The 26,643-nt window shown below is 38.8% G+C and overlaps 1 protein-coding gene across 1 annotated transcript in view; it reads right to left on the reverse strand.

Annotated features, from left to right (window-relative positions):
* Positions 1 to 26,643, reverse strand: part of TRIM24 (tripartite motif containing 24) — a 63,407-nt gene that overhangs the window by 17,328 nt on the left and 19,436 nt on the right. Inside the window, exons 2-8 of the mRNA XM_065038057.1 lie at positions 21,231 to 21,349; positions 12,173 to 12,320; positions 10,230 to 10,362; positions 8,796 to 8,912; positions 7,513 to 7,627; positions 5,288 to 5,434; positions 2,414 to 2,531 (exon numbers count right to left, since the gene is read on the reverse strand). Coding sequence (XP_064894129.1) covers positions 2,414 to 2,531; positions 5,288 to 5,434; positions 7,513 to 7,627; positions 8,796 to 8,912; positions 10,230 to 10,362; positions 12,173 to 12,320; positions 21,231 to 21,349 — 897 coding nt within the window. The remainder of the gene's footprint in view (positions 1 to 2,413; positions 2,532 to 5,287; positions 5,435 to 7,512; positions 7,628 to 8,795; positions 8,913 to 10,229; positions 10,363 to 12,172; positions 12,321 to 21,230; positions 21,350 to 26,643) is intronic.

Genomic DNA, 26,643 nt, shown 5'->3' on the forward strand with positions numbered 1-26,643 from the left:
CCCAGCAGAACCTGAAGTCACCCTCTGCCACTTCTCACATCCACCAGCCTCTGTGGATCCTGTGCAGTCCTGCCTGGCCCATTTTGGGGCAGATTATCTGAAGAAGGAGGAACCTTGTTGCATTATATATTTCTCTTCTTCATCCCAAGAGCTGAGAAGCTATGCAAGTAGCATGATTCTAGTCCTCTATCTAGATATAAGCACAGAGGAAATCGACATACTGTGGTGCAGAGCAGGGCAGAAAGCTAACAGCAACACCACTGTTTTCATAATGACACTAGGTAATTTTGGTGTTGCATGCTTTTTAATTATGATCAGTCTTTACTAAAATGGAAAAAAACCCTACCAACCTATGCCTAATATCCTTTACTAAGCCTGTAACAGGTCTAGTCAATGTTTCCCAATAAAGTGAGCAGAGAAGAATGCAAATAAATAATACTGTTTCCTATATACAGCTGTCTGAAATATTTCACTAGAGTCCAAATAGATCTGTTTTATTTTCTTTCTCTAGAAAAGGAAAGTACCTTGACTGAGAATGGCACTGTATACTACAATCAATTGCCAAACCCATACCATACTTTAATTCTTTTCTCTCCAAGTCTAATCACATCTTCAAAAGTCCTTCCAGACTTAACATGTGTGCTATAAAGCTACTTACACAAAGGTACTAAAGAGAATGGTTCCCTTCCATTATTCTATAAAACGATGGGTTATCATACAATTTGTGGAAGTAAAACACTTCAAGTGTTGTATCTTTTTTTTCTTAAATACATTCTGAAATCCATAAGAGAGCTATTCCATTAGTGTACAGATGCTATCACGCTGTCAGCAACATGCAGCCTGACCAGAATTCAAGCCATTCCCAAAGTAACTAGTTTCTTTACTCAGTTTTTATTTTTCCTTCAGTGGTTCTTAAATCTGGTTTACCTACAGGAACAGAACATGTCTGATCATAAATGTAACAGACTAAAGGTAGTGAGTTGTGAAACCAGGTAGATAAACATTATGTGGTTTTACCTATCACTTAAAAAGATAAATTGTTACAATAAGTCCTGTGCTGATCTATACAGGTATCATTTCTATTGTAGCACTTCTCAGAATTTAAGGGAACATATTTCAGCAGCTCACTAAACACACAAATTTTTTAAGAGAGTCCCCTTATTAATCACTAAAGAAAGCCCTGTCTTGACAAGCATCACCTCAGTTTAGCAGCAGCTCATTTCTGGAAACTGGAGTTTCACTTTCGATTCCTTTACCAAATAAAATAATTTACATAGAAGGATCTTGGAGAATTTCCCTGCTACCATCCAGTGTTCTGGTGTGTGGGAAAAGGAACTTGTTTGCCTAAAGCACTGTCATAACACTTTCTTTCTCTGCCTTTGTAGAGAAACGTACATTTGTACCTCTCTGCACATTTGTAGAGCTGACTGCACTTTCTGATGAAAGGCAGAAAAGGTCTCACAGGTACCTCACAAAGCATTCTGCACATGACAGAAAAACAAAGTGCCCATTAAGATAACAGTGGAGAGAAAGGAAGCATGACAGCAGTTAAAATCCTGAAAAGATCTCTAAGCTTTAATTTCTGCTCCCAAGCTGATGAACTCCTAGGATTCTTATGTCCATTAAACTCAGACTTCCAGGCAGTCACACAAGCGGGCTACCTGCAAAGCTTCCACACTCTGGGATTCACCAGTATCACAAAGCCTTAGCAGCTTTTCTAGCTATAAGAAAAAAAATTTAAAGACCAGTTTGGAGACTAGATCAAAACCTACTAGGATAATGAAGATGAAGTACAGTTGCAACTCTGTTAGAAACACGCTTTCTCCTTAATTCCACCCCACAACTTCACAAAATAATCTAAAGGCAGACAATTGTCAAAAAGTAGTGTTCTCTTCTTGTTTTTCTTCGGCATTCTCCCCTTCATCTTAGTTCTCCAAGGCTTATTATTGCTCAGTGTGACAGGGGAGTGAACGAAGGTTCTTTGAACATATGATGCTGCTGCTATCGGTTTCAGCTTAGGAAGATGGGATTGAAGTAGAAGAAAGGGCTGGAAGACGCAGAATGAGACTGACTTCTGGAATCCTTTCTTAGAATGTGAAGTAGGGTTAGAGATTCTGTTCCTTGTTTCAGAAGCCCAAAGGTATGTGTATCACCCAGGAAACTGAAGGCTGCTATTTTCACCATCATATGTACCATTCAAGCAAGGCAAGTTTGTTGATACGTTATCATACGTATTAATAAATAATACTTTTTCCCATACAATGCGCTTCAAATGTCTTCCACAGGTAAGGAAATAAAGCTAACAAAGTGAACCAAGAAATGAATAGTGTGGAGGCTATTTATCTTCACAAAAAGAACGCTGCTTGCAAAATAGGATAAAGAGCGCCCAAGGGCTAATAAAACTTTATCATACCTAGATTGAAAATATTTTGAGCCCAGAAGCTAGGATCACAGTGAAACTGGATGGTGTTGTTAGTCACTGGAGAAGCATCACACCTTGCTCGGAGAAGATAACGCAGTCGATATGTAATCTAGAACAAGAACAAAAGATTTTTTTTTTTCCTCTGGGGTCAGAGTCATGTATCTGAAGAGCATAAAAAGTCTTTAAAAGCAAACAAACTAACACACAACAACAAAAAGCAAACACAACCCCAAAAAAACCCTTAACAAGCCCCTAGAGAACACAGGTGAAAGATGGAGAAATTTGTCGTAGCTACAAATGAAAGAGGTATTCTTAACATCTTTCTCTTATTCATAAAGTAGTTTTAAAATGCAATCAACTACAGCCTAAAGAAAATTAGTTATTCTCCCTGTAGACTTAAACTACTTGCAAGTGAAGTATGGATTCATATAACCATTTTTGTTTTCTTTTTCCCCCAAACCTATGTTAGCCCATTTCTTTTTCTTTCAAATAAAAGTATCCTATCCTCTTGGTAACAAGTATGGTTACCAGGAATTTTCCTTCGGAATAAATTTAAGTTTTCTTCATAAAGTCAAAGAACAGTTTTTATAAGCTTTATTGTTGAGAACGTTCAGATGCACAGATATTTTCAGACTCTTCCAACCACTTGATTCCAAAAGATGGGACTATGATTACATTACACAAGCAGATTACTCTATCAAATTCTCAGTATTTATCCAGTTCCTAGAAGAAAAAAAAAATACTTTCTTGCAGTTGTTTCACTGGAAATATCTAACACAGGCACTTATTTTCTAATCACACACAGTAGATACAGAAAAAACTTAAGAGTTCAATATTTATTTTTCCTAAACCATAGATAATTTCCTGGAAAGGTTCAAGAGACATACTTGGCAAAATCATCTTATGTGTTGAAAATTATACTAGTTATCTTTTACGCAAGAATTTTATAAGACAGTGATCACTGCTGGGGGTTGGACTAGATGACCTTTGAAGGACCCTTTCAACACAAACTATTCTACAATTCTATTCTATTCTATGAGCTTCTAGTTTATGAGGTCTTTCTCTTTCAATTTTAGGCAGGTCACTTTTAGACCCAGATATGAAAAAAAATTTGTCAAGACTTAAGTTTTTCCAATGACCATGGAAAATTTTAAGTACATGACTATTTTGAATACAGATTTCCTAGGTTTTCTGCATACACTACCAGAACCAAGTATACCACACTATAGTGGTATATAGTCTTCTGTCCTGTCACCAACACAGGTTGCACACAGGTCTTGTCATGCTTTGCTCCATATATTCCTCCTACTGTGCACACACGTAAACCCATGACCAGACCAGTTACCTCCTGTCAGTCATAGTGATAGTTACCAACGTTTTGCTCATGTTGGAGGACTAGGCTGGGCAATTGATGTCTTCCTGCAAACGGTTTAGCGGGCTATTTATCTGAAGTACAGACATTCCCTCCTATCAGTAACTCTGCATTTAAGTCTGCTGAGCTTTCCTCCCTCCTGGTTTTGAGTGGTTGGATATGCTGGAGGAGATGTCTCCAATGCTCCTCTATGCATCACTGCTCACGAACATATTTTCCAGATGTCCACATATAGGGCAAGCGACTCAACTCCCAGACAACACCAGCTTTCAGCAAAAAATCAGGACCCTAAAGCTCATTTGTTCTTTTGAAAAATACTTCTCATTTTCTGAGGCTTTATAGGCTACATGTTCTTTTTCTTCAACTGCATAAAGTTTATAAGATTAAGACACCTGCAACATAACTTGTTTTCTTACCGACATAGTAGAAGCCTTTGTGACAATGCTAAGCAATTATAAACAACATGACTCAGTTTGATGCTCTTTTTCTCTAGTCAATTAAAACATATGACTTGCTGAGGCAGTATAAGACAGGCAGAATTTAGCTACTCAAAATAAGTTGTTAAAACCAAGTAATATTCTGCTATCACCTGCAGCATTCCAATGGGTATCAAAAAGAGGAGAGGAAAGAAAGACACACCAACAAAAAACCAACAACAAAGCCAAATACAAACAAATAAATCCCATAAAACCCTTGAGTATGTTCTCAACTCAGCAACAACAAAATAAAGAAAAACTTTGTGATCCGTTTATAGGAACTGGAAGAAAGGGATCTAGCATCTTTCCTAAATATTGCCACAGACTTTTGTCATCAGGGTAGTACACTCCAGTAACCTATCGACAAATCATGGTCAGCTTTTTGTTTGTTTGTTTTATTTCAGGACTTCTAGCATTTCTGTTCATCATGAGCAGTCAGCTTAATGAGACCACATGCATGGAGGACTTAAGTGTCATTACAGCATTGAAATATTTAGCTTTATAACTGTTTGCATGGACAACCAAAAGCCTCAGCTTCACATTTATCAATTTTTGAAGACTTTTAGTGGAAGATGAGTCTGACAGAACAAAGTGATACATTAATTTTTACATTAAAATGATGGATATCAGACTCCATGATATGTAAATATCATCTTTCTCTGAACAGTAACAAGTACTGAAAAGAACCTCAATGATGATGTAGGACACGCAACGTTTTTCCCACTGTTTCATGGCTCTGTGGTTTTCACTCCAGAGAAACGGAGTTGTCTCTACTGCAAATCTACAACAATTCCATGGCAGCGTAACAGGAGAGAATCATGACCAGAGACCTAAATTATTAGAAACATCTGCATTTATGTTTAAGAGAAAAGCACAAAAATTACATACAAATATTCCAACTAGTAGGAAGTCACTGAAAAGTCTAATTCTCTAGTGTTACTGACAAGTGTGTGCGTGCGCATCCGCTTTAACTATAGTCTCTGAAGCAAATGGAGAGGACTACCATCCTACCCTTACCAAGCGTTTGCTGTACAGTAGCGCTGTGCTGCTCCCACTGGAAACTGCCCATTTGGAAAAATTCATGACGTGTTCCAGCTGTTTAGAGAGACCTGCCACTTCCTGTTGTTGCTGCAGAAGTTTCGCCCGATGTTCTTTAGCCAGAGTCTACAAGTAGAAAAGCAGTTCCAGTCAGAGGGCTCTCAGTTTACAGTTAACAGGCATTAGCTTTCACATTTGTAATTCACAATGATCACGTAGCTTCACTTAGCCCTTCTAAAACGCACTCCCACCCCCTGACTGCAGATATCAGATAAGTCAGAATACATTTATTCAAGCTATCCAGACCTTCTGTGCAGATTCCCACTTTCTCTTATGACTCATTTTCATATATGTATATATATATATATACACACACATGCCACTCTATACACATACACTTTTTAAAAAACAATTGGAGGTTATACTTTTCCAGATACTAATTCTTGACAATTCTCTACTTTGATTTGCTATTGGATTGCTGAATAAATGAAAAAAATCTGATGGAAACACTTTTAATGCATGACTCTCTGAACGATGACTTGCGAAAGCATGGGGAAAGAAACTGGGCTCAGAGACAGCTCTGATTCAGCAAGTAGGGAGCAAAGATAATAATTACGAGCAAAACAACAACAATAACCCGCCCTTGTCCTGGTTAATTTTCTTCCTAGCAGCTGGCGTGGTGCTGCGTTTTGGCTTCAGAATGAGAAGAAGGTTGATAATACAATGATATTTTAGTTCTTGCTAAGCAGTCGAGGCCTTTTTAGCTTCTCACACAGTGCCAGGTGCATGAGAAGCTGGGAGGGGGCACAGCCAGGACAGCTGACCCAAACTGGCCATAGGGATATTCCACACCATATGACATCATGCTCAGTGTATAAGCTGGGGGAAGAAGAAGGAAGTGGGGGACGTTTGGAGTGATGGTGTAACCGTTACGTGTGACAGAGCCCTGCTTCCCTAGGGATGGCTGAACATCTGCCTGACAATAGGAAGTGGTGAATGAATTCCTCGTCTTTCTTTGCTGGCATGCACAGCTTTTGCTTTACCTATTTAAACTGTCTTTATCGCAGATCATGGGTTTTCTCGCTTTTGCTCCTCTGACCTGCTGGAAGGCAGGAGGGCTCTGCAGAGGGATCTGGATAGACTGGAAAAATGGGCTGATTCCAATGGGATGAAGTTCAACAAGGCCAAGTGCTGGGTGCTGCACTTTGGTCACAACAACCCCCTGCAGCGCTACAGGCTGGGCGCAGAGTGGCTGGAGAGCAGTCAGACAGAAAGGGACCTGGGGGTACTAATTGACAGGAAGCTCAACGTGAGCCAACAGTGTGCCCAGGTGGCCAAGAAGGCCAACGGTATCCTGTCCTGTATCAAAAACAGCGTGGTCAGCAGGACAAGGGAAGTGATCCTTCCCCTGTACTCTGCATTGGTGAGGCCACACCTGGAGTATTGTGTTCAGTTCTGAGCCCCTCAGTTCAGGAAAGACATTGAAGTGCTGGATCGGGTCCAGAGAAGAGTAACAAGACTGGTGAAGGGACTTGAGCACAAGACCTATGGGGAGAGGCTGAGGGAGCTGGGGTTGTTTAGTCTGGAGAAGAGGAGGCTTAGAGGTGACCTCATCACTCTCTATAACTACCTGAAGGGAAGTTATAGCCAGGTGGGGATTGGTCTCTTCTCCCAGGCAGTTAGCAATAGGACAAGGGGGCACGGGCTTAAACTCTGCCAGGGGAAATTTAGGCTGGATATTAGAAAGAAATTCTTTGCAGAGAGAGTGGTCAGGCATTGGAATGGCCCGCCCAGGGAGGTGGTGGACTCACCATCCCTGGAGGTTTTTAAATTGAGACTGGACTTAATGCCATGATCTAGCAAATGGACTGGAGTTGGACCAAGGATTGGACCTGATGATCTCTGAGGTCTTTTCCAACCCAGTCGATTCTGTGATTCTGTGTGATTCTTTTCCCCATCCCAACAGGAGGGAGTGACGAGTGGCTGCATGGTGCTTAGTTGTCAGCTGGGGTTAAATCACAACACCCCCAAAAAACAAGCCCTCTTCCCCTTCCCTACCAAAACCCCACTTGCTCTAATGGCTTCTGTGGGACGTCTCTCGACTTCGGAAATGTGACAGGATATGCACAGGTGGCTAATGCTAGAAATAGATTTTAAAATACTAAGAGTGACATTTTTGTTTCTTACAATAGAAATGAAATTACCTCCAATTGATGCAGCAGAGCTTTTCCCTTTTTATTTATTTCTACCATCAGTGTAAATATGGCGACTTTAATATCCTGTTCCACCTGCTTTTGATTCTGATTCACTTCAAGAATTCTGTAAGTACACAGCATAGAAAAATAATGTTCATTAGCTCAAATATCCACCTTCCAAACAGTATAAAAAACCCAAAAAACCTCTAGTCTGTTGCTGAGACTACAATATTTCTTGATCCTATGAACCAAATAACACACAGACCATCAGATACTTACAGTCAGGAAAATTACTGGGAGAAATAAAAAGAACAAGTACCAGTGACCTATGATAAAATTAATTAACTGGTGGCAAATTTTAATGCCATGAGCCTGTAAAATTATTGACATCCGTCACTGATAAAAATTAAATGCTCACTCTAATTGAAATTTTTAATTGTCCAGCACGTTTCTGGAATGGTCGATGGCAATCAAAACTGTTTAAGTCTGATTTCCATCTAAAGGTAGAATGGCACCCCAGAAACAAACAAACAAAGATTTTCTAATTCAGCTATTTGAACAATAGTACTCAAACTTGCAACAGCAAAGCATAATCTAATATTGCGAAAACCTCTGCTGCTAAGATGCAAGGGAGAATAACCATTGAGATGCAGCAAAAGAAGAAAAGGTTGTCTGCTTTTTTTTCCATCTTCACCACCCTCAAAGATAGGCAAAGAGAGAAGAAGAGTTCAAGTTGCACCCAGCATCCCGTACTGTCTTGAATCTTCCTGGGCACTTATTGCCTTTGAACTCTGCTGAAGGGGCAGTTACAAAGGCGTACTGCAGCACACATTCTACAGAGTAATTTCTCTCTTATGTTGATAATACTGAGTGAAGAAAGCCCCGAGCATGAAAGCATTACATAACTCTTAAAATACGTGTCAGGAGCATTATGAAAACATGAGTCATAACCTTTCACTTCATAAGAGGGATCTACACTATGAAAATAAGTTTGCCCATGGCGGAGAAGAACATAAGACTGCCTTCTACAGTCATTATTGCTTAAGTTGCTCTGTTGCACCCAAGCTATTGCTGCCTATTAAGTCAACAGGCTGAGCAGAAGAGTTATCTGACACAATCAAGCACATTAAAGAGGCAACAGTCACTATAACAAACTGATGATTTTAGCATTTCTGTTTCTGGAAGGATAAAAAGAGAGGCACAAAATGCACTAATGTAAACATTTCAAGAAATTAGAGCATATATAAAGTTTGCCCTCTGTGTCAATTTTGACCTTGGAATCTGATGCATACCTGTTTTGGATCTGCTTTCCTGTATATTTTATGTACTTAGTCTTCTCCATCAATTTGGTGATTAGCATCTCAATGATCACTTTCTGGTTTTGAAAAGCTTCTTCTATAAACTGGTACCTGTAGTAAATAACAGTGAGTATTTACAGATGCAAAAGGTGTGAAACACTTGCTAGAAAACAGAGTGTCTTTCAAAATACTTCTTTAGTTGAAGAAACATGTTGCTCAAGTTCAGAATTTAACTGTCCTCATGGAAATACATGTCAGCACATGCTGATATTTTTTATTTATAGTATATTTGAATTTATAGTATATTTCCTGTAATTTTTATTTGTTTTGAGAATTATGATTTTCGTAAATATGAAGGGATGCTGCATGACCATAGGCCAATTTTGGCAAAAAGTAAATTAATATTATGCTGTAGTCATGACTTTGTAAGTCAAAGTGCATGTAGGGTATTGCATCATGCAAGGTAAGTATATAGAAACAGAAGGAAGAAGAGAGATTGCTGAGTCAGTAGAAGTCAGCAATATTTTAAATAGAGGAACTGAAATCATCAACAGTTTGAGAAAAAAAAGTGGTGGCATATTCCGAAAGGGACATAAATCCTAAGAAAAGGAGAATTGAAGAGGAAGACTGCAACTCTGCAAGAGCAAGGTTTAGCCTATTCCGAGGAGCAACACTGGCCAAGATTTCTTCACCTATTGATGTTTACCTGGTCAGGCAAGCCAGTTCTCTGAGTGCCTGCATCAGTTACAGTGAGCATATTAATATTTAACCTAAGAGTAAATCTGTCCCAGATCATTATTTCATGTTAGCCAGCAAGATTATCGTCTTGTACTCAGAAGTTGTATGCAATCCTGCTTTCCAGCTTTGGTGGCCAGTTAAGAGATGGCCAAAGAAGAAGCAACCCAAAGATCTGAGTGTCATAAACAGTGTTCTCAAATCCCAGTATAACCAAACTCTGGGTTTACACTTCCTTTTAAAGGGCTCTTCACAGAAAAAAATGCTCATTTGCTCCACTCTGAAATTGCCTGGTAACGCTTTGTTATATAATCATCTTGTTGAAGGACAAATAGAGAAATGACACATGAGTGAAAAGTTGCATAACATGGCCCCTGTGCTTTCTAAGGACTCTCTGAGGAGCTGCAGAGCAACAAATTTCATCCAAACAACTTGACAGTAAAGAAAGGTCTCGTGCTTAAGTTACCAGATTAAAAACTGGAAGAACTAGGTTTTATTCTAAACTGACACAGACTCACCAGACACGCTTTTTTTGGATACAATCTCTGGGGTTTTGTGATTTTCATTTCTGAGCATAAAATTTTATCTTGTGCTTTTTTCACCTGACTGTATTCCATCCAGCTAGGGCTACAATCAACTTCCAGCTGTCTTCCTATAAGTGAGTTGCATAAAACATATAGTTTATTTTGATACCTGTGCTCTTTGTGTTCTAGTAACTGACAGTCTCGGCAGGTCAGCTTGTCACAGGTTTCACAATACAACTTCAGCTGCTCCTTTTTGTGGTATGGGCAAAACACAGGTCGCTGACTGGTCACACCAACTGCCTCTGTCGAATAAAGGAAGATGTCAGTTCAGTCTCCTGAAATTTTATTGAAGATTTGTATTCTCCTGTTTCTCCTTACCATATTCCTCACCTAGATGCTACAAGTGTGTATCAGGCCACCTAATCCAACAATGTAAACACCTAAAATACAAACCTAAGAATATACGAGCTGTAAGCTCAAACTATAATGCCTCACTCTTGATCAAGTGTGTAGCTAACACTCTTTCATGGAAAATGTCGAGAACCTATTTTACCATAACTTATTATGGCCCCACAAAACTGTTTACAAAAGGAGTAGCCAGTACTGTTGCAGTCACAAAAGACACTGGACAACCAGCAATTTCCTTTCTCAAATGTAAAAGAGGAGATTGCCGACCTAATTCATTGCTCTGACTTCTTTCTTAGTCAAGTGGGTGAAAGGAGGTTTGAGAATACCAAGACATTGGTATTCAGAAGTGTAAAACATACAGAATATAATAGCCACAAGTTACTAACATTCCTTCAGGTCCACGTTCTAAATGGGCAAGAGGTCTCACTTCAGAGTCTAGTGAGCAACACCAAAGGAATCACCACCAGATGATAAAAATGAAATCTGTTCTTTAAACAATTTGACTGACAAAGCCTGATTTCTGATGAATTAGGCTGGACACTGAGTTCATGAGGATTACATAGCCTGTAATGAAAACTGGCTTCACACTGCAGCCCATCCTTCACTGCAGGTCAATAAGGTTTCTTTTCCACACCCATTCATCTACTTATTTGCATGAAAGCTGGAAGACATTATTTTCAGATCTGTGTCCTTCAGTCAAAATTCTGTGAACCTGACCAGCAGACTGGGAGGAGGCCTGAAGGCAGAGAGAGCATTCCTACCACCAAGTCGTATTGAGCATTAACAGTCAGGCACTTTTACCTACTACTTTTATCCTGTCCTGAAAGTATACTCGGTACTCACTTTTGATTAATCACATCTGAAAGTGGGAGAGAGACTATAGCGTAATCTCCAAAGTACCACACTAGAAACCAGCCTTTGAGCAACAAATATTACAGAAGTGAAAGCACACATCATATATAAAATTTGCAGGACTAGATGTGGTGGAATGAAAATAAATATATATTATTATACATTTATTATAATACATAATCATTTATAAAAATAATTTTTATATATACAAGATAAATCATGCAACTCTAGAAAATCTAGAGAAGTCAAATGCAGAAAGAAGTATTTTCTGCATCTGATCTCTAAAGTCTAGACAATAATCTGAAGTCATTCCAGGTGAAAGATAAAATCTATGCGCATTTATTGGTTTAAAACACTCTGCATAAAAAGCGTATAAAATACTCGTCTGTAGGGTTTCTTACCACTATGCAGCGTATCTGCAGAAAAATGGCTGTCACACACCCAGCCATGACAAAGTCTTTCTTTTCAGTAGCTACATTCTAATGCAACTAATGCTCAAAAAAAAAAAAGTTTTCTTTTGTTAGCTGGATCACTGAAGAGATCCACTTAAACGGAGAGCAGCCAAAGAAACACCAGAATTGCTTCAATTGGTTGCAGCCTTCGGCAATGAAATTGAAATAAGTGACTGGGAGGCAGGAAACTATTATAACATATCCCTTACCAAGCAGAAAAATAACAAGGTTCCACTAATTTATATGCACCAAAGGGTTATATCATAATGAATCTGTTTTTTTACATTTACCAGGATTAAAGAATTAAATTTTTGATATTGATACGTTAAAAAAAAAAGTCTAACACCGTTTTCCAATGCAGACACGGATTCTTTGTGAAATTATAAATCAAGTGTCTTACCTGGAGATACTTCCTCTTTCTGCCTTACTGTGTGATCTTTTGTGAATTTAACCCTCTGGTGAGCTCTGATGCAGGTCTTGCACAACCATTCTACACATTCCACACAAAAACCATGAGCTTCTGCATTGTCCTCACAGCTTGTGCAGACCTGAGGAAGAAAATGTAGCTGTTAAAACAAATACAGAATATACATACAAGATGCTGTTCATATATAATCAGTGCACTTTTACAGTTTTCCAAGAACAGTGAAAAGAGAACAGAAAACTGCCTGATGTACAGAACACTAAATAACTGCAAAAAAGGAACTGAATGTGACTTTTCAAAGAAAGTGGTCATTTTGTGTTACTCTAAAACCTTTACCTGACATGATAAAAGTCAAACCATTGCTTTCTGCCTGACACTGCACACTTTGAAGCCATATAATGTTTACTATATATAATATGGTCTTGGGAAATATTTATTAAATACAGAACACGATCAGCACTGCTCTGATTTTAGAAGCCTCCCTTCAGTTCACACAGAAGCTTTAATTTTAGTTTCTGTTCTCCTGCTTAAAGTTTCGAGAATACCCAAGTTTCAGCTGGGATAGAATGAAGTTTCCTCCTAGTAGCAGGTATAGTGCTCCATTTTAGATTTAGTATAAGAAGAATGTTGATTAACACACTGATGTTACAGTTGTTGCTAAGCAATGTATAACACCAAGTGGTAAGAAGCTGGAATGGGGCACAACCAGGACAGCTGACCCAAAGTGACCAAAGGGGTATTCTTTACCGTATGACACTCAGTATATATTTCGGGAGAAGAAGGAAGAGGGGGACATTTGGAGTGACTGTGTTTGTCTTCCCAAGTCACCATTATGTGTCATGGAGCCCAGCTTTCCTGGAGATGGCTGAACACCTGGCCTGCCCATGGGAAGCGATGAATGAATCTCTTCTGTTGTTTTGCCTGTGTGAGCGGCTTTTGCTTTACCTATTTAACTGTTTTTACCTCAACCCACAAGTTTTCTCACTTTTACCTTTCTGAGTCTCTCCCCTATCCCACCATGGGGGAGTGACCAAGTGGCTGTGTGGGGCTTAGGTGCCAGCTGGGGTTAAAAAAAACAACAGACCTTTTTGGTGACCAACATGGGCCTCAAAGGCTTCAAGATAATGAGAGTTTTGATTGGAATGTGCTAGATTGAATTTATAGCTATTATTGCTGTTCAGCTATTAATTGACAGGCTCCTGTGCTTGCCATGGGCCTTGTCTGCCTTACTGTAAATTAAGATTCTTGTGCTTGTTCGTGGCTGCTTTGTTTTCACTGTTTGCCTACTGTTTATCATCTGACTCTGTTCTGGCTGGGAACATTGTGATGCCAGCAATGGGTGCCTGGGCTTGCAGCTGGTCAGGGCATCGCTGTTGTATCAGACAAGCTGGAAGTCCAGTGTGAACTCGAGTTGAAACAGCTCTGCAGACATCAAGGTCGGTGAAGAAGCAGGATGAGGAGGTTCTCCACATGCCAGAGCAGGTTCCCGTCGTGACCATGTTGAGGTCGGCTGTCCCCTGCAGCCCACAGAGGTCCACAGTGGAGCAGAGATCCACCAGCAGCCCAGGGAGGGCCCCATGACAGAGTGCCCCTGAAGTAGGCTATGACCCCATGGTCATGAAGAACTTCAGCCCATGGGAAGGACTCATCTTGGAGAAGTTCGTGGAGAACTGTCTTCCACGGGATGGACCCCATGCTGGAGCAAGGGGAGAGTGGGAGAAGCCCTCCTCCTGAGGAGGGGGGAGTGAGTGAGTGGCTGTGTGGTGCTTAGTTGTTGGGTGGGGTTAAACCACAACAAGGAATTACACACAGTATTGAACAGCAAGGTTCTTCTCAAGAATCTCTGCATCACAACTTGAAGACAGCATTCCAGTTAAGCTTATCAGTAAAGCTACCCTAGAACAGATTTGCAAACAAAGCCTAATAATTTTCAAACTATGGCCTGTCAGTTCCTGAGGTTCTTTGGACTATACCCAAGAGATCAAGAAAAAAAAAAAATAAGGAAAACCCACCCTATAGCAGACCAAAACCTCCCTGCACAGAGTCAATGCACACTTAAGAAAAAATTCCTATGGATCCAAAATTTGAACAGGTTGAAAAGTATGAATGATGGGCAACACCAGTTCAGATGTTTATAATGCTATTTCATTTTTAAGTCCTCTTTTACAATGCCACTGTAGTCATACCTTCAAAGGTTTTTTGGTGGTAAAAATAGCAAATATGCTTACGTAGAACTTGTTTAGGTAACTACCATCCACTTCTATCAATGTCTAGTGCTGCTGCAAACCAAAGCCTCAAGATGTCTTAAGACTGCTATATCCTACGGGTCACAGTGACAGAATTCTGTTACCAGGAGCAACAAGGAAAAAAATTGTTTAGTTTTCAATTTGATTTAAAAAAATTCCAACTTCTACACGCACAGAAGATAATTTTAGACAAAGTTAAAGAGGAAGCAAATATTTATACCCTACGCAGACAGATGATATATATATGTAGAACTAGGTCCCAGTTTCCCCTTCAAGAAAAAGGGGAAAACTTGCCTTAGGCCCCATAGCAAGTTACTGACAGAACTGGAATTTAAACAGAGGAGCTACAGATTCCTAGTGCTGTGCTTATTCTTCTGAATCATGTTGCCTCTGAAAGCAAATATCTTCTGAGAAATTAAGTTATAACATAAGGGCTGTTGACCCCTCTTGTTGTCACTTGGAGTTTGAAGCAGGTCCTTTTCCCTAAAGGTGACCTGCAAGGGAGGAAAAAAATGGGCTTGTGCCCTTTTTTTCTGTTTCTTTACAAAAAAGGAGGCCTGAAAGTTTTATTTTAAAAAGTCTTCTTATATTTTTTTAATCTTCTGCTTGTTTTTTCTTTTCCTTTCCCCTCTTAACAATAAAAATTCTAGTCCTATCCAGACTAGTTGACTAGGTAAAAATATCAAAGGTCCAGGACATCATAAAAAGCCAAGAAAATTGAGGTAAAGCAATCAAAGGAAGGCAAGTGCAATCAGAAAACTGAAAATTTGTACTTGCTCTTAACCCTTAATTTCAATGACATTTTGAAAAAAAAAAAAAAAATAAAATATTCTTAGGGACTCAACACAGCTTCTTGAAAAAAATTTAGAACAAACCAAGTATTACTGAGACATTACTTCAACATTACATTTTCTCTGGCAGAAACCCCCACGAAAGAAACTCCCTCCCTTCTTCCTTGCCAGCTGTCCCCTCCTCAGGTGTCTCAATGCAACTCTCTGCAAGAGTGTGGTGTAAAGCCAGATTAATTATGTCATTGCAGCCCAAGGATCACTTACGTCAGCGCTGCTGACTGGGCAGTGAACTACTGTAGGACAAGAAAGAAGTTTTAAAATCAGTCTCGTTGCCAGAGAGGTACAATTGTGCTATGCCCCCAGATACCCAGAGGTGTTTTTGCAAGGTAGACTGGAGAATAAGACACTGGATATTTGTTTTTCTAGTGTAAAAAAAAAAATCCAACAGCGAAAACAAAATAAGCAAAGGAAATAAACAGCAACAAAAAGTCTTTCAGGTATTCTTTAAGTCAAAGAAGCAAAATAAAGACAACAACAACAATGGTAGGAACCCAAGTTTAAAATAAATGAAAAAACCCTCAAACAACCACAACAGCCTTTCCATGTCACCTTTAGCAAACTTAGGCAGATAAACTTGCTACAAGCCAGGGCATTTAAGTCCAAAGGATTTCTGAAGTTATTAATTTCTCCTGGATTCCAATATCTTTGTCTATTTTTTTCAATATGCTTTAAAGTGGTGTTTTGTGGTTATTTTTTCAACTGTTTTGACCTGCTATAGTTGGAATGAGATTAAGATCGTGATTCAATAACCAATAATCACATTCTGCCAAATGAACTGAAACTCCTCCTTTGTAGTCTCCAAAAATACATATTCCAACTTTATACTCTTCAAAGCCACCAAATGGAAGAGAGACAAATTCTAAAATTTGTCATAGACAGCATAGCTTGTGCTGTCAAAACAGCTATGCCTTCCAGGTAGAAACTAGATTCACTTCTACCCACTTCTTACTTGAAACATGCATATTCACGTATAGCTTGGATTTTGCTGGAACTCCTAGTTATTATAATAAGTCATATAACTAAAGTACATGGAAGTACAATTACTGCAAATGTTTGCTACACTCTTGCAAAACCTAAAACTTATTTCACTCTTATTTCTGTGACTCATACAAACAGTGCTTCAGTGATTTCAAAGAAAACCCTCCTTAGTTAACCTGTAAGCCTTTACTCTGGTTAGACAGATATTTATTTTTAATTGAGTTTTCCTTGTAATTATATTTAATTCAGTTTCTATTTTTAGTATTTATAACCCCAGGAAATGTTCATTCAGCCTTCATCCAAATGTAATGAAAGTAGAAATTACTCAGCATGTTGCAGGTAAGTACTATTATTTTCTGTTGTACAAGATTGGGTATTTACTTAAAAACAGATTTACATGCAAGAGTTGAGGTAATAGAGCTGTCTTGTCAGCTACTGTAGTAACTAACCACTCTTCCAATTAAATATGCTTTGAGCATTAAAGAGATTAAACAAGCAATGAAAGGTTTCCAAGTTTCAAAGAGAGCAAAGTAGTCTGGAGGAATATTCAGAGAACTAACGTTCCAAACTTCACCAGTGTAAATTAGATGAAACATTTTACCCTATAGGATCCAATACCCATCAGTTCTAATAGCTATATATCTCTTGGCACATACCAAATCACCAAAGACAGCACCTGTCTTTCGGGACATTCTTGCCTATATTTAACTCTAAATATGAACCACGTGCTGATATCTCAAAATGCACAAACCCTGCTCACCATGTCCCCCTTTCCCCAACATCCCATCAAGAGCTGCCTCACTGAAGCACAACAAAGCCATAGTGACTCTTCTTGACTCTGTTACCCATTCGGCCATGGCTACAGCTTTGATAGGCTATTTAGGATAGTAGTTCTTTGGAAGAACACACAGCGGCTACTCTGGCATCACACAAAACTAAAGAAACCTTTTGTTCTAAATTGTTCTCATTAATTGCCCTATCATGGCAGTCAGACTTGCTGTCTTAGTATCCAGATCTAATTTCCTATCTAAACTAATAACTTGCTTTGTTAATACACTGCAAGTATCTCACATAAAGTCCAACTGTTCTTCATTCCTACTAAAACATTTAAAATTATCAGGTCAGTAACTGGTAAAGATACAGAAGGTGTTCTCACTATCAAGCAGTATTTTTATATGTGTTCTCTTTTTGACACAGAAGTTATGAGAATTAGGACCTAGACTAAAATGCACTACAGATTCAGTATGCTGCAGCACCACCAACGTTATCACTATGATCTTCTCTTCTGCATCAATTTGACCCTTCTCATTTTTTACTTCCATGGCTTTGCACAAGCATTAAACAATTTTCTCCTGTTACATTCCTAAATTTCCCTCACTGGTCTGCCTTAGTATTATTCAAATTCAGCATTTGTTCCAGTAACAATTCTTGGGTTAAAAGTTCCTTTCTGCTCACCTTTGTGAATCAAGTATAATTTTTTTTTTTTTTATTTTCTAACTTCTCTTTTGCTAAGTCTTTCAATGAATCATAATGAAACAAAATTACAATGGATCTGCTCTTTAGAAGTATTCAAGTCCTAGTTGCCCACAACCTATATAATGATTTCTTTCAAAAACATCACAGCTTGTTACTCTATTTTACTTTTTTTTTTTGAAAGCTTCCTATGCTACTAGCCAGCACAAAATCCTTTATGTTCTCTTTAGTGCTAGCCAGGAAAACCCTTGTGTAACTTGTTTTGCCTCTGAAGTTTTCAGTAATAATTGCTAGAAAGCACAGCTGTGTAAGAAGGGCACTAACTGCTAAAATCAGGCTCACATAAAGTAAACATGATTTCAGACAAACGGATGACATTTTAATAAGTCCCTGTTATTTTTCCCACCCTACAATGACAGGCTCCATGATACACCATTCACTCCTACAGTTTTAATTAAGTATACTAAAAAGTATTTTAGCATTATCATCATTTTAAACCTGAAACAACCAAACTTGAATTTGAAAGTTTTGTTGTTCCTTTTGAAGTCTCTCCTGAATCAAAATAAACCAGTTCGTCCTGACAACACAGATACAGAGGCTAGTCAGAGATATGGACCAGTGGTTCTAAGCCATAATGTCACCTGCACAGAACCCACTGCTTCTGTCTAATTCTAATGTCTTAAACATCCTGCTAAAGCTGCCAACCTATGAAAGGCAAACCATCTCAGTAGAAAGTTTCTATAAAATGGCCAAAGTTTTGGACAGAATTTAGATGATCTCTGATCCATTATTTCCTGCAAGTCCCAGTCTCTTTTCCACTTCAATTCCTGTGATCTGTTGCCTGTCTTGCTACTGGCCTTTTTCCTTTCTCTTTGCTTCTTCGGGGACAAAACAAGGCAGATTGATTAGAAAGATGTCTAATCCTTAAAACCCATAATATTCCTTGAACAGGACACTTGTCTGTTTAACTATTATTGAGTTAACTTTCTGTTCCATAACAGATAGCTGTATAGAACAATGTAGCTTTTTTTATGGTTCCCATGTCAAAATACAAAGGACTCATTACACACACACAAAAGCTTCTTTATCATACCAAAATAAATCTGTTCAAACAAAACAGAACTGCTCATCGTTCATTTCCAAGAGGTAAGGTACATGCTCACTTAGCAGGCATCTAACAAAACATCTAGCACCACTTAAAAAAAACCCAAAAGTCAGCAGAAAAGCACATGAAAGTACTAGGTTTAGCAAAGTCTGCTGGTTTGCCTTCAAATGCTGCAGAAAGTATGCTGAGTCCAGCTGGGAACAGAGCTGAAGAACAGACATGCTCTCTGAACTGCTGGTTTTTGTTAGGAAGAGAAAGAAACAAACACGGAATGGAAGAGTTAGTCTGAGAGGAACCTAAGGAAACACAAGCGCTTTGAAGAACTTCCCTGTAATCAGCTCACACCGCTCAAAAATTCACGATTCTAAACCAGCTGCTGAAAAATGTGGAAGTTCTCTGTATCTCTCTCCAGCAGATCAAGATTGGAAGACCAACAAAAAAAGATGTCTCCCTCAATTCCGAGGAAGCCCCCTGACATCACTGAGTTTGGTGGATACTCCAGCTTTTGATACTTCACGACCCATGAAAGTACACCAAATTTTACAGAATTATGACCAACCTCAAAAATATAAAGAACCCTTCTTGAATTTTGGATTCCTCATCGAAGTCTCAAAGGTTTCAATTCCCTACAGGGGGAAAAAGGGGAGGAGGAGACCAAAAAAAACCCCCGAACAAGAACAAGAAAAAACTTTGTCACTAAACCCAGGAAAAATAACTCTACTTCTGTCATCACTCACCAGAGCAAGGTCTTAGACGACCTGTTATATAAACAAGCAGAGGTTATGGTACAGGCCCCTCAAAAATATTCAGAACTGCTACTGCATAACAAAGGTATTTGTTGTCTTCCTACTCTTCCTAATTTTAAAGTCACTAAAACCATTATTATCAAATTTGCAGTGCAACAGGGACTATTCATTTTCTCTGTCTTACTGGTAGAATATTGAAAGACTTCACGTAAATCTCACAATCACCCCCAAAACTCAAATGTTCCATTGCAACACCTGGGGCAAGGAAACCAAACAAACAACCTCAAAATCCCCCCACATACAAACATCAAAAAAGCAAACTTCAAACTGTCCCTATATTAAGAGAACACTGCTCATACTTCCAGAGACTCCAAACTAAGTTTCAGTTTCTGGTAAAATCTATCATTTCTCAGAAATCAGCTGAATACAGTTTAATGGTTTTCGAGACAGAAGTTAATTATCCTTCCTCAGAGATTACGACAATATTTATGTTTTCAATAGTCCATGAGCTGGTATCACAAACCTGACTGGGTACTTTCACCTGTTGCTGAGAGACATACCCCATTCACACACATAAGCACAAATTTCAGATAAGCTTTGAAACAAGCAGGATACACAATAAAGGACATCTGAGAATCTGCCCCCGAAACAAACAGGTCAAGAGCCAATGATACAGGTCCCTAAAACAAGAGAGCAACAAGAGGCATTTTCAAAACAAAAGGAGAGTACCATGCAAATGTTAGGGGACGAGTTAAAACACAAGCCATATTGACATAGTAACCTCTTTGAACTGTTATTATGAAGAATGTAGCCACATATAAAGAGGCTGAATTATTTACAAGAAGTTCCTGGAGTTTAATAAAATGTTTATGAGTAAAGAGACACTTGATATACTCTCTAACTATCTAAGAATGAAGACATGCAATATTTTGGTACCAGAGATTGCTAAACTGTGGTCCTACACAGCTGTGGTTATTCATCTGGTACTGCCTCCACACTAACACTTCCCTCCTGAAAAACCATCATGAGGAAAAAGACTTAGTATTACTATTCTTCCCAAGAAGCAGGTTTTTGTTTTATGAGATGGCTATTGTTTGATTGCAAAAGGAAGAAGAGGTAGACTACAGAAGAAAAACAAACTAGAAACCCCCACAACATCCACCTTCCCCAACTAGAAGCTTGAGCCTCTTGTTTGGTAACTGCACTAGAGCTACTTAAGTATCACATTTTGTCAGTGCTGAGATAAGAAAAATAAAGTCGATTTAACTAGAGGATTCTAGTTTAGATTGAGATCTCTTGACGTAGTGTTGTTCGGGTCTCTGTTTCATAGAGTGCTTCAAGTGCTCTGCCCAAAGTCTAGAAATTCCCATTCTAATGCCTATTACATCCTTTTCTGCTATGACAATGCAATTTTGTATCAACAATTAAAAGTAGATTAGAATAAGATAATCACCTTCTTCACATGCATTTTCACCGCTTTTAACTGATTTTCTAGAGTAGCTACCCCTCATGTGATGACTAAGTACCTCAAGTCTTTTTCTGCACATGAACAACAAAAAGGCCACGCAGCAAGAAGCCAAGGATACGCACACACATCCAGAAGGTGTTAACTTGATTACATGTTAATACACTTACCTGATTTGATTTCTCTACTGTGCTACTGGGAACTTCTGTGGTATCCTTCACAAAAAAGTTATCTATGATGTGTCTCTCTGCATATTCCTGACCACAAATTGGACAGCGGATAACACCGACTGGGGGGAAAAAAAAATAAATCTGATTACGCTTGCACAACTTAAGATATATCAAACAACTTCATAGACAGCTTGTAAGGATAAATACTTTGAAAGGATGTTTCAATACTCTCCTGTCAGTAAGCTGTGAGTAAAAAGAAGCTAATTCTCATTTATCACTGAAGTAACATTCACCTGTTATTCCTTGATGACAAACTCTTTCAACCAAGGTCAAGCACCTTTCTCTTTCAATTCTATAAAGAGTTTGCCTTAATATTATAGAAAATTAATTCATTTTATCTAAAGGGCATGCATTTTGAATGACAATTTCTTATTATAGAATGGATTAAAGTAAACCTTCATTACTGCGGAGTATTAACTAGTGACATTGAGCAGTACTACATTCACACAAGCATACACACCAGCAGTGTGACATGACTGACTTCCAGCTATGTAATATGAGAAACTGAAACGTAATTAATTCAAAATTCATCAGGCAACTGTATAGAGACTACCTTCACACTAAGCAATGGAAAGCAAGCAAGCAAGACATAGAAGTAAATAAGCAAGCTCCTCTCCTCTGCAAGACACATTGGGGAACAATTCTAAGACAATAACATGTCTGGTTGAAGAAAGAGCCAAGAAGCAATAACTCAAAGTGTTAAACAATTAATAGTTTTCTTGACAAAAGAAAAAGGACAAAGTGACATTCAAGAGCTAGGATTCAACAAGTGAGTAGGCTAGACTGAAATGGAAAAGACTATATAAACATTAAAGCAGACACCTTTCCTAGGTGCAGAAAACAGAATGTTTTAATAGCATTGAGGCTTGTTTATCATCCAGGAAAAATCTCTATAATGCCAGGCATTAGCATCTTGCTTTAAGAAAATTATCAGTCATTACCACCAGAAAAAAAGATTTGAAACTAAGTTAAGTTGAAATAATCACATAGGATATGGAAATCACGCGAAGCCTACAGTACATTTGAGTTCACACTGAGATCAATTCTAGACCTACAGCTGCAAATTGAGAGGAGGCATGATTTTAGGGCCTTTAAGATCAGAGGCACTGTTTAATTTATTTAGCACCAGTATACAATTCAGCACGTGCATATTTAACTAAAGCAGCACGTGATTAATTTTGTTCGTTTCGCTTTTACAATAAAATGTAGAAACACAGAAACTATTAAATGTTTCACTTTCTGCAGAAGAATCTAATTCCTTACTGTAAGTGCTTCGTACAAGATTTAAGTAACTTCTTCATAATGTTTCAATACACGCTAGAGATTCAACTGGCCAACCCGCTGTAAAGCAGCTCTCTAAAAAAAGTCCACCAGTTTTACCAAATTAGCTCTCCATTCTGGAAATTCACCCAGCAGCTTTCTACTTGCGCACAAAGCATTTCACTATCATCTCAAAGGCTATGATGTTAAGCCTTGTTTTCTTATAATTGCCATTTTGCCAGTATGCTTTTCAATACATATTTATGCAGCTTCCTTTTATACACAAATTCTATATTTTGGTTAAAACTTTTGTAACATCTTTATACCATGATCACAAAAGGTAATAAGGAAATCCCATTCTGGTATGTCAGGTAGTTAATAGATCTCTAAGTACTCAATCTAAGTACTATCTTTGAAACAGATCAGTTTTGTTAAGCTGAGCTTATAATAAATGAGCACGAATTGAAAACATGGCAGGATGATGTTAGGGAACCTATTAATGTAACCCAAATGTTTAATTTACATTTTCACCAACAAAATACTGCCAACTACCTGTTCAAGAGATCACTTTGAAATTCTAGATTGAGAGGGGAGAAGGAAAAAAGGAAAAATGTCCTCAAAGTCCTCTTGAAATGTTTTTGAGAATTCTTCTGCTGTCTAGCCTTAAGTCAAGGTTTTCTCCTGCAACTGTATGTGGGTAAATCTGCTTTTGATAGATGACAGCTATACAAATCAGTTTTAAACCAGGTTCAGTCATCCTCTGGACCACGGATTTAAGTAAAAACCCCTAGTACCAGGATTTCAGTGTAACTGTTACAGCCAGGTTACGCAGCTGGCAACCCAGGACTTTTTGTCATAAAATGTAAAACACAAATTAGCCACGCAGCATTCCTTTCAGGTCCTTATCTGTTTTTCTTAATGTATATCCAAGGCTCTTTCAGTAACATACTGAACAATATAAACTAAGTGTTGGTCTTTTCCTCTCCACTCTCCAAGTGAGAAATTAAAGGTGCAAGTAGAGTGGTCTGTGTGTGGTTGTCATGTGTGCTGCACTTGAAAGAAAAGGGTCATAGCTGGTAACAGTACCTAATGAATTCACGAAGGTTCATTTCAGAACTTCAACCTAGCAACCTCAAAGAGGCACTCTCACGCAGATATGCTGCACACCAGCACTGGAATTTCTACCCACGTTTCTTATCAGTAAACAAATCGTGGAGCGGAGCACACCGTATCATCACCACAGTCCTGCAGAACAAGGAGTGGGGCTGGCAGTGCACAAGAGCCCACACAGGTAAGAGAGACACTGAATTACTAGGAAGGACAAATATGGTTTTCAATGAACTCAGAATTCAGAACTTCCTATGAGAAAACAGAGACAGAAGAGGAAAGACTCTGACTATTTTGAATTGAGTGAAAAACACAGATAAATACAAAAACAACCTATGTGAAGTTAAAAGAAGAACACTGATTATATTCAAGACACACAATTTAACTTAGCAAAGCTCATGGATGAACATATCACTGTTCCAACATTAGCATTTCTACTAAAGTTATCGGAGTTACCTGTTGTAATTAAGTACTAAAATTCCACTTGGAAACAATAATTTTCAAGTAAATTCTTACTTCACAGTACTAGTTACAGAATGCAGCTTTTTATATAAAATAACACTACACATAGGCCAAGCAAAGTTTTCAGCCATCCATCCAATACAAATTGTACAGTTGCCAGCTGTCACAGATCTGATGGGATTTAAATAAGTTCATGTTATTTATTTGCTTACAGCCCAAACCGCATCAGCAGAACGCTAAGAGTACATATCCATAAAGGCCAGGCTGCAGAAAGTTATAAACAAGAAATACTGGAAACAGGAAAGTTACTTGTTTATTTCAGTGTCTGCCTCTGAAGACGACACATAACATTTTTCATGTGCAGAGCCTTCTTTTAGAATAATATTTAGAATTTAGGAAAATTTAGAATAATGCACCATGGTAACATGGTGCATTGGGTTTACACATCCAGGTTTTGGTAATAGGGGTTGAGAGGAAATTACAGGGGTGTTTTCTGTGAGGAGATACTAGGGCCTGCCCCCATGTCAGAGCCAATTCCAGACAGCTCCAAGATGGACCACCATTGGCTAAATCTGAACCCATCAGCAATGCTGGTGACACCTCTGTGTCCGTGTTTAAGAAAGGGTAAAAAAATGCTGTACAACAGCAGCTGGGAGAGAGTCAGAAAAATGTGAAAGAAACAACTCTGCAGACCCAAGGTCAGTGAAGAAGAAAAGTGAGGAGGTTCTCCAGGTGCCAGAGCAGAAGCTCCCCTGCAGCCCATGGTGTGGATCATGGTGAGGTCAGTTGTCCCCCTGCAGCCCATGGTGTGGATCATGGTGAGGCCAGCTGTGCTGCTGCAGCCCACGGAGGTCCACAGTGGAGCAGACCTCCACCTGCAGCCCCTAGAGAACCCCACGTTGCAGTAGGTGGATGTGCCCTGAAAGAAGCTGCAGTCTGTGGAAAGCCCACACCAGAGTACGTTTCTGGCAGGAGCTGCATCCCTTGCAGAGGTGCCCATGCAAGAGCAGCTTTTCTGTAAGGAACTGTGGCCTATGGGGGATTCACAGTGGAGCAGCCTGTTCCTGAAGGACTGTACCCCATGGATAAGACCCACTTTGGAGAAGGTCTTACAGAAACACCCCACACTGGAGCAAGTCTTGCAGGACTGTAATCTGTGGTAGGGACCCCACACCAAAGCAGGGAGTAAGTGGGTGTTAGATGGAACAGCAGAGCTGTTACGAAGTGACCACAACACCCCATGGCCACTCCACTGCTTGATGAGAGAATGAGGCAGAGTCAGGACTGAAGGGCTAAGGTTGAAGAGGGGGCTGAGGGGGAAGGTTTTTTTTGGTGTTTGTTTGGTTTTTTGTGTTTGTGTTTGTTTTCCACCATCCAAATCTATTTAATTGGCAATGATCCTGTTATGCTCATGATGGTAGTTGATAAGTGATCTCCCTGTCTTCATCTGTCCTGTTGCAGGGTGGAAAGGAAAGAGAGGAGCTTAGTGGGTGTGTGGCAGCCAGCCAAGGTTAACCCCACCACACACTGGTCTTACAGACAGACTTAATGGTTCTGGGTTTTTTGGTCAATTTTGCAATTTTGTTTTGTTTGTGATTTTTATTTGTTTTCTGTTTGTGTTTTGGTTTTTTGTTTGTTTTTCCCAAGATAAATGCTTTAAACTAGAACTTTATCTTAGTTCATAAGAGATGCTGGTTTGTATGTAAAGAAGAGAAGCTGCTAAATTAATGCATACTGTGATTAAGTTGCAAAAGACATACCCATCATTAACCAATTGACATGATAAATGCTTTCTAACCACCTGCAAAACAAGGGGTTATTTTTCAAGTTTTAGATCCTTCCGCGTGACAAGAGGGAGACAGAAGATTAAGTAACACTGTTTAGAAGCAGAGTGCTTAGCTTATATTTCAGTGGTAATTAATAGATATAAGTAAGAAACTAATCAATTATAACTAGCTTTATCAATTATTTCTTAACATAGATATATGTTAAATTCTAAAAATTGTAATGAATATGCAATAATTGTGTGCATATAAGCAACCCAAGAGCATCCAGTTGTTGAAGCACTTATGGAGGACGATCCCCAGTACTGATAAAATAAAGAAGACCTTTGCTGTTAAGTTTATTTCTTTGTTTCAGTAACTTTGCAGGTTTTACATGGAGAAGACAGTGCTCTGTCACGTTGCAACCTTAAGAGATGTAGAGAATACATTAACCTCATGCCAGTTACAGTATCGGTACCACTTTGGAGGTCTAATCCAGTTTAGAATATTGCTAACTAAAGAGATCTTACACTTCCTCCTTTTACCCAGTAAAAAGGACTCAGAACACTGAGACTGGTGTCATCCTCAAACTAGTTTACTAAATGACAGTATATACTATAGTAGCTTAAGAAAAATTTTATGTAAAAGATAGGAAGAAAATTCACATAAATATATGCTAGAGTCTTTCAGTGTCAACAATAAAAATGGAAACAGCATATATTAAATTTCAGCACGACTTGAGAGTTTTAATAGATTGTTTC

Source organism: Columba livia, chromosome 1 (assembly GCF_036013475.1).
Source record: "Columba livia isolate bColLiv1 breed racing homer chromosome 1, bColLiv1.pat.W.v2, whole genome shotgun sequence".
Lineage (NCBI taxonomy): Eukaryota > Metazoa > Chordata > Aves > Columbiformes > Columbidae > Columba > Columba livia.